The sequence below is a fragment of the Mesocricetus auratus genome, unplaced genomic scaffold (assembly GCF_017639785.1).
Source record: "Mesocricetus auratus isolate SY011 unplaced genomic scaffold, BCM_Maur_2.0 Super-Scaffold_100025, whole genome shotgun sequence".
In the NCBI taxonomy this organism is placed as follows: Eukaryota; Metazoa; Chordata; class Mammalia; order Rodentia; family Cricetidae; genus Mesocricetus; species Mesocricetus auratus.
The window spans coordinates 214938-222352 of NW_024429206.1; the positions used below are offsets into that span (position 1 = coordinate 214938).

General features: G+C 53.8%; 1 protein-coding gene across 1 annotated transcript; it reads left to right on the forward strand.

Annotated features, from left to right (window-relative positions):
- The first annotated feature begins 1948 nt into the window (after positions 1–1948).
- Znf358 (zinc finger protein 358) lies at positions 1949–6069 on the forward strand. The gene is made up of 2 exons (XM_005085255.4): positions 1949–2082; positions 4259–6069. Exon 2 carries the CDS (start codon positions 4297–4299, stop codon positions 5995–5997), a length of 1701 nt encoding a protein of 566 aa, XP_005085312.2. The 5' UTR covers positions 1949–2082; positions 4259–4296; the 3' UTR covers positions 5998–6069.
- The last annotated feature ends 1346 nt before the right edge of the window (positions 6070–7415 follow it).

A 7415-nucleotide genomic window follows, 5' to 3' on the forward strand; every position in this document is an offset into this window, starting at 1 on the left:
GCAGAGAGGGTCAGTCATTTGTGTTATGGAGAAAAGGGATTGTGGTCATTGTTCCGGTTGCAGCCTATTCTTGTGTCAATCTTAGTTCAGACATGGACAGAGTGGCCTTGCTGTACCATTTGTTTCAGTCCATGGCCATTGTTTATGCTCAGGCAAGAATGTCCGGGTCCAGCTGCCAGCTGCCCAGGGCTTGTTTTCATTCCCTCTGGGGTGGAGGGAGGCGCTTCTATGTTTGGTCTAGAGCCCTCCTCAACCCTGGCTAACAGAATGTGTCAGTGTTCCTGATACCAGCCCTGGCATCGGCTTCTTGAACTGCGATTAGAATTGGAGGCTGAGCAGATGGAAGTGTCAGACTTTACTACTGGGGGCAGGGGATGGAAAGGTTACCTAATAGTAAGGGATTCTGCATGTGTGGGGGTGGGGACCTGCACACATGTATGTAGAGGACGGAGGTTGGCTTCAGGTGTCTTCCTCAGTTGTTCCCCACCTTTTTATGTATTTATCTTGAATTTATTTATCTGTGTGTGTGGGTTGTTTGTTTTGGGTTCTTGGTTTTTCGAGATAGGGTTTCTCTATATAATAGTCCTAGCTGTCCTGGAACTCACTTTGTAGACCAGGCTGGCCTTGAACTCACAGAGATGCTGGGATTAAAGGTATGCATCACCACGCCGGGGTTTTGTTTTGTTTTGTTAGTTTTGTTGTTGTTGTTGTTTTTGAGACAAGGTTTCTCTGTGTAGCCCTGGCTGTCTTGGAACTCACTCTGTAGACCAGGCTGGCCTCAAACTCAGAGGTCCACCTGCCTCTGCCTCCCAAGTGCTGGGATTAAAGGCGTGTGCTACCACAGCCCAACTATCATGATTTTCTTAAACTACATTTTTAATTTACTTAGGTGGTGGGGTATACGTAGCTTGTATGTGAGGGTCAAAGGACAACTTGTAGGAGACAGTTCTCTCCTCCACCCTGTGGATGGGTCCTAGGTAATCAAACTCGGGTCCTTGGCCTTTGGGCAAGTGCCTTCACCCACTGAACCACCCTGTTGACACCCGAACTCACTGATTTGGCTAGACTGGCTGGCCAGTGAGCGCCTGGATCCTCCTGTTTCAGCCATCTCAACTCTAGTATTACAGGTGCCTTTCCACACGAGCGAGCGCCAGAGGTCTGAAGTCAGGTCACCAAGCTGCTCTGCAACAAGCAGTTCATGGACTGGGTCACCTCTCTAACCGCACCAATCTCACCACAAGCCCTTTTGATAGCCCTGAACTTTTTGAGATAATACAGATCCGTTTTTAAATTGCAAGGCTTCTCAAAGACTCCTCATGATAGCCGTTGTTTGAACCAAGATAGAGAAATGGGCAAAAGGCCAAGACAGAGGTCGACAGAGACAAAAGAGGGCAGAGGCTGAGAAAAGGACCGGGATCAGAGGCAAAGAAATTGAAAGGAAAAAGAGATTCTGGTAGGGACACAGAAAGAAAGAACTAGAGAAAGGATTCAGCTACAAGTACACCGTCCCTATAGGGTGGAAAGAGAGAACCGACTCCTGCAAATTGTCCTCTGACATCCCCAGACACAACACAGCGCGCATACACACTAAATCAAATAAAATTTTAAGGGGCTGGAGGCAAAAGAGACGAAGAGGACAGAATGGAAGAGAGATGTACAGATGGAGATGGAGACAGGGATACAAATGGAGAGAGTCAAGATCAGAGTCAGAGAAGGGGCCGAAAGAGGCAAATGGGTGAATGGAAGGGTCGTGCCAGGGTGGCGCGGGCTGGCAGGGCGCAGACAAAGGCTGGACGCGCGCCGACCCGGGTGGCCCTGGTCGGGACAAAGGCTTGGCCCGGGGGGCGGGGGCAGCGATGGCGCCGGCCGCCGAGGGCGCGGGCGAACTACAAGTCCCAGCAGCTCCCGCAGCGGCCCTCGGCCGGCCCCTCTCGCTCCCCGGGAGCGCCTGGCGGGGCCGCTGGGCCGAGGGGGCCGCTGGCGGGGCTGGCGGGCGGTGGGGTTTCCTGCAAGCCCGGGGCGGGGAGACGCCGGCTGGCCAGCGCGGGTGCAGCCAGGCCGGGCAGGGGCGAGGGGCATCGGGTGAGTGACCCCGAGAGCGAATCGGGCCGGATTGGGGAAGGTTGGGCAAAAGGGGGAGGTGGCTGGAAGGAGGCCCCCACCCTAGAGCAGGGTGCGGGGCGCGGCTCCGGGCTACTTATATGCACCCCTCGCTGAGTGCATGGTACCAGCTCTCGAACTGGGACATCAAGGTGGCAGACGCGGTGAAAGGGGGGTCCCGAGGAGCTCAGGCCTAGTGCGTTTATCCCGCCACCCCCGGGACGACCCCCAAGCTCCCCACAGTGAGCCTGAGATTGGGATGGGTGGAGGCTCCTGCTAGTTCTGGGGTCCTGCAATGCAGGATGCCTCCTTGCTTCAGGAGGTGATGGGAGTATGCTTTCTTTCTGGAAACCAAGAGAAGCCTGGGGTATTGTTCTTCCGATGTGGGACTTTGGGCCTGTTACTCCATTGTGTGTGTGTGTGTGTGTGTGTGTGTGTGTGTGTGTGTGTGTGTGTGTGTAGGAGGGAGGGTGTAGAATTACCTCAAGGATCCCAGGAAAAAAAAAATCCCATTTATTGTTATCTCGCACCTCCCAGTCTTGGGAGTTCTTTGAAACCCGTTCTCCCAAGAGGATTTCCCAAGAGGGTACAATGGGGTGCACCTGCCTTCCCACTTACCATCCAAGAGATGGAAGTTTCCATCTACGATTGGAGTTCATGAGGCTGCTTCCTTCGAAAGCAATCTAAAAGTCCCTTGTCTCCCAGAAACCTGGGACGACACCTGGGAGTATTGGCCACTAATCTCCAACAGTAGGGCCTGGATAGAGAAGTTGTTGGGGGAACTCAGCCCCCCTCTGTGTACTGTCTCCTGTGAATGAGCTTGGGGCCTGGTAGGTCTCCTTAATCGCCCAAAGCCCAGTCCAACAAACAAAGAGTTCCCTCAGCCTCAAGGTACAGCTGTATTTCTTTCGCCCATTCTGTCCCCTCTAGCCTTTCCCCTAACGCAGTCAGTCTCCATAGCCTAATCATGGAGTCTGTGACTCCGGAATTCCCTTCCCTGGAGACATTCCTCCTCTCCCCTTTTCTGCCCCTGCCCCAGTTCTCGCTGTTACCCCCACCCACAGTGTCCTAGCTGTTGTTTTCACAGGCTGTAAATTTGCAGTCTTCTAGCCAACTGGAAAATAGATCTATCAAGTGCTCTCTCCACCTTTCTGACTGTGGAGTTCTTAGTGACCCTGGCACCCTCTTCCCCAGGAGAGGCCCATGAATGCACTCTACTTAATTTTGAAAACTGTATGTTATTTTGTAGCCCAGGCTGTCCTTGAATTGTGCAGATCTTCCGACCTTAGCATCACAAATGCTGGGATGACAGGTGTGCACTGAGCTGCTACCCTCTCTCATGTCCTCTAGTTTAGGGAGTAGACATCAAAGATCTTCTAGGCCCTTCTGTCTAGGAGAGAATATATCCCACCCAAGCTGTGAGGTCTAGAATTCTTCCCTGGAAGCAAACGAGGGCCCCTGCCCTTTTCACTTGACACACACAGAAGGGGCATCAGCTACCATTACCATCGCAGCCCTCCCTGTGCCCATTCTATTTCTCCAGGACATCCCACACAAGTTCCCCCTCTCCCCCAGGGAACTTTCCAAGGTGGGGCAAGAATTCAGACGTGACCTCACGAGGAACAAAGAACCCTGACTCCCTTTTACCCCCGGTTAAGGGTGTCTGGCCTTAGAACTGTCTCCCATGAGACCCAACCTGCCCTCCACGAGAGCTCAGGATGGGGCTGGAGATCACCCAGCATGCAGGAAACCCTGGGTTTGAATCCCAATACTGCATACGCTGAATGTTGTGCACACAGTCCATAACTCTGCACTCAGGAGGCTGAGACAGGAGGATAAGACATTTAAGGGCATCCTTGATTATCTAACAAGTTGAAAGACAACCCAGGCTGCACAAGACCCTATTTAAAAAACAAGATCTAAAGTGGCCTCTTATCCCATCCAGGTTTAAGTTGAGAAGGGAGTGTCCCAGGGTGTCCCGCTGGTGGTCCCTCTATTCTAAACCCTGGCTAGGACACCAGTTAGGACTCTTCCTGTGGGTAAAGACAGGGACAAAATCTGTATGTGGTTCACAGGGACTTTTGTGTGGCATGGCCAGGCCCCTCTCCCTTCCTTCCCCAGCACCTTCCTCCACCAACCTCCTGTGCTCCTACTGCAGATTCTGGTCCAGAAGCCGCAAGCAGTTCTACTTCTAGGATGAGGCGCTCAGTCCTGGTTAGGAACCCGAGCCACAAGAGCCTTAGGCCACTTTATGGAGACCTTCATTCAGACCCAGAAGACCTGGACCCCAGTCCCAAAAATCCAGACCCTGTTTCTGAAAGCCCCGAGCCAGAGCCGGAAGACCTCAATACTGTCTCAGAAGATGGGGACGCTATTTTTGAAGATCCGGACCCTGAGGCAGAAGAAGCTCCACGATCCATTTTGGGAAAGCCAGACTCGGGTTCCCAAGATCTGGATCCCATGTCTTCAAGTTTCGACCTTGATCCTGATGTCATTGGCCCGGTGCCCCTGGTTCTCGACCCAAGTAATGACACCCTCAGCCCGGCTGCCCCAGATGTGGATTCCCTTCCCTCTGGCTTCACTGCCACGCCTGAAATCTTGGCCACCAGCCCAGAGGTGATTCCCGCCCCTGCCAGTCCACCTCGGCCCTTCTCCTGTCCCGATTGTGGGCGAGCCTTCCGTCGAAGCTCTGGGTTGAGCCAGCACCGACGCACCCACAGTGGAGAGAAGCCTTATCGCTGTCCCGACTGTGGCAAGTCATTCAGCCACGGCGCCACACTGGCCCAACATCGAGGCATCCACACGGGTGCGAGGCCCTACCAGTGTGCTGCCTGTGGCAAGGCCTTCGGCTGGCGGTCCACGCTACTCAAGCATCGCAGCAGCCACAGCGGGGAGAAGCCACACCACTGTCCTGTGTGTGGCAAGGCTTTTGGTCATGGCTCGTTGCTGGCCCAGCACCTGCGCACACACGGCGGCCCTCGTCCCCACAAGTGCCCGGTGTGTGCCAAGGGCTTTGGGCAGGGCTCTGCGCTGCTTAAACACCTGCGCACCCACACTGGTGAGCGTCCCTACCCGTGCCCGCAGTGCGGCAAGGCTTTCGGGCAGAGCTCAGCCTTGCTCCAGCATCAGCGCACCCACACGGCTGAGCGTCCCTACCGCTGTCCCCACTGTGGCAAGGCCTTTGGGCAGAGCTCCAACTTGCAGCACCACCTCCGCATCCACACCGGTGAGCGACCTTATGCCTGCCCACACTGCTCCAAGGCCTTTGGGCAGAGCTCGGCACTCCTGCAACACCTCCACGTGCATTCTGGAGAGCGCCCCTATCGTTGTCAGCTCTGTGGCAAGGCCTTTGGCCAAGCCTCCAGCCTCACCAAGCATAAGCGGGTGCATGAGGGAGCTGCAGCTGCGGCCGCTGCAGCAGCCGCTGCTGCAGCAGCTGGGCTGGGTCTCGGGTCTGGCTTGAGTCCAGTATCTTTGATGAGGCCAGGGCAGATCTCTTTCCTGGGTCCTGAAGCAGTTTCTGTGCTGGAATCTGGCCTGGACTTCAGCTCTGGTGCCAGCTCTGCCCGAAGTCCTGACCCTACTTCTGTGCTGGGTTCCCTCCGAAATCCCATCCTCCAGGCCCACTCGGGATCTATTGCGAGTGGGAGTCCTGACATTGTTCTATCTTCTGACCCTAAGCCAGGCCATGATGCTGACCCTGATGTGGTACCCAGTCCTGACCAAGAATCTGATCCCAGTCCTAACCCCGATCTTGTCCCCAGTCTTGACCCCAGCCGCAAGCCCCAAACTGACCCCTGCTCTCCCATTCATGACAGTCCCAGCTCAACCCTTGCAACTGGAGAGAGTCCCAAGTGGGCAAAGGAGGAAGGGGCATTGCTGGGGCCTGATGGATAAAGCCGTCACTGGCATCTGTGGGGGTTTGGAGAAAGTGTGCTATATTCATAGTAAAATCCTCCTGCCTCCTGACTCTGTGTCGTTGCTTGCCTTTTGCGATTTCTCCAACTGCCGGTAGGGGTGGAGGGTGTGGTCAGAGCCAGCGAGACCTGTGTAGTCACACCCTCTAGATTTCCTAGCTGCCCATACAAGGCCCCACACAGCGTCTTTCCCACTCATGTCTCTGCTCTCCTGGGTCTGGCCACTGTGGTCAGGTCACTCAACCTCTGTGGGTGTTTTCCGGCGCCGGAATTTCTGGCATGCTGATGTTGTAGTGGGCTGACCATGGAAGCTACTGAAGGGCATTAAAGACAATCCATTGGATCCTTGAGCTAGCCTCCTTGCCCTGGAAACGCCACTGGAGGATTAGAGGTGACATATCCATGCTGCACACCTATGTGGTTGCCTGTTTGTTAGCCTGTGTAGAGGTGTGGGCCTGCCATCCCAGCACTCTGGAGACAGTAGCTGGAGGATTGGGCTGTGTCGTGAGACTGTCACAAAAAGTTAGGCTATCACTTGGTGATTGTCTTTTATCTTAAAATATTGGTTTTTACTTGACGTGTATAAATGTTTTGCCTGCATGGATATCTGTGTACCATGTGCATAGAGTGCCCACACAGTCAGGAAGAGGGGGGCATTGGATCCCCTGGAACTGGGGTTACAGATGGTTATGAACCATGATCTGGGTGCTGGGAATTGAACCCAGGTCCTCTGTAAGAGCAATAAGTGTTCTTAACCACCGAGCCGTCTTTTATATACTTATAAAGTACATTCATTTTGTGTGGAGGTCAGATAGCTTTCAGGAGTTGGTTCTAATACCATGAAGGCTCTGGGAACTAAACTCATCAGGGCTGGCATCGAGTGCTTTTACCTGGTGATCCATCCACCAGCCTGTTTGATTTTATTTAAAAATTTTATTTCATGTGTATGAGTGTTTTGCTGATGTGCAAGTGCATCGAGTGAATTCCTGGTGCCCAGGGAGGCCAGAGTGGTGCTGGATGCTCTGGAACTGCAGCTACGGGCAGTTGTGAACCGCCATGTGATTAACAACTGAACCGTCTCTTCTCTCATTTTGTACCCCTGGACGGCCTGGAACTTGATGTGGTCCAGGATTGCCTCAGTTTCCTGGGTGCTGGCATCACAGCTGCAAACCATCATGCCCAAATAAACTTCTAACACTCATTGAGGCCTCAGCAGGAGGCAAGACCATCGAAGCTTGGACACTTCTCATTTAGAAATATTTCAGAGCTAAGTACAGAGGGTGGAACATTCTACAGCATAGCAAGCTTTCTGATTTAGATGGAGAGATCCCTTTTCCTGAGTGGGGGCGGGGGAATATGTGTGTGTGTGTTAGTGTCAGGGGTAGGATATCACTACAC

Coding starts and splice junctions, on each gene's coding strand:
- Znf358 (XM_005085255.4), top strand. CDS start 4,297: ATGAGGCGCTCAGTCCTGGTTAGGAACCCGAGCCACAAGAGCCTTAGG.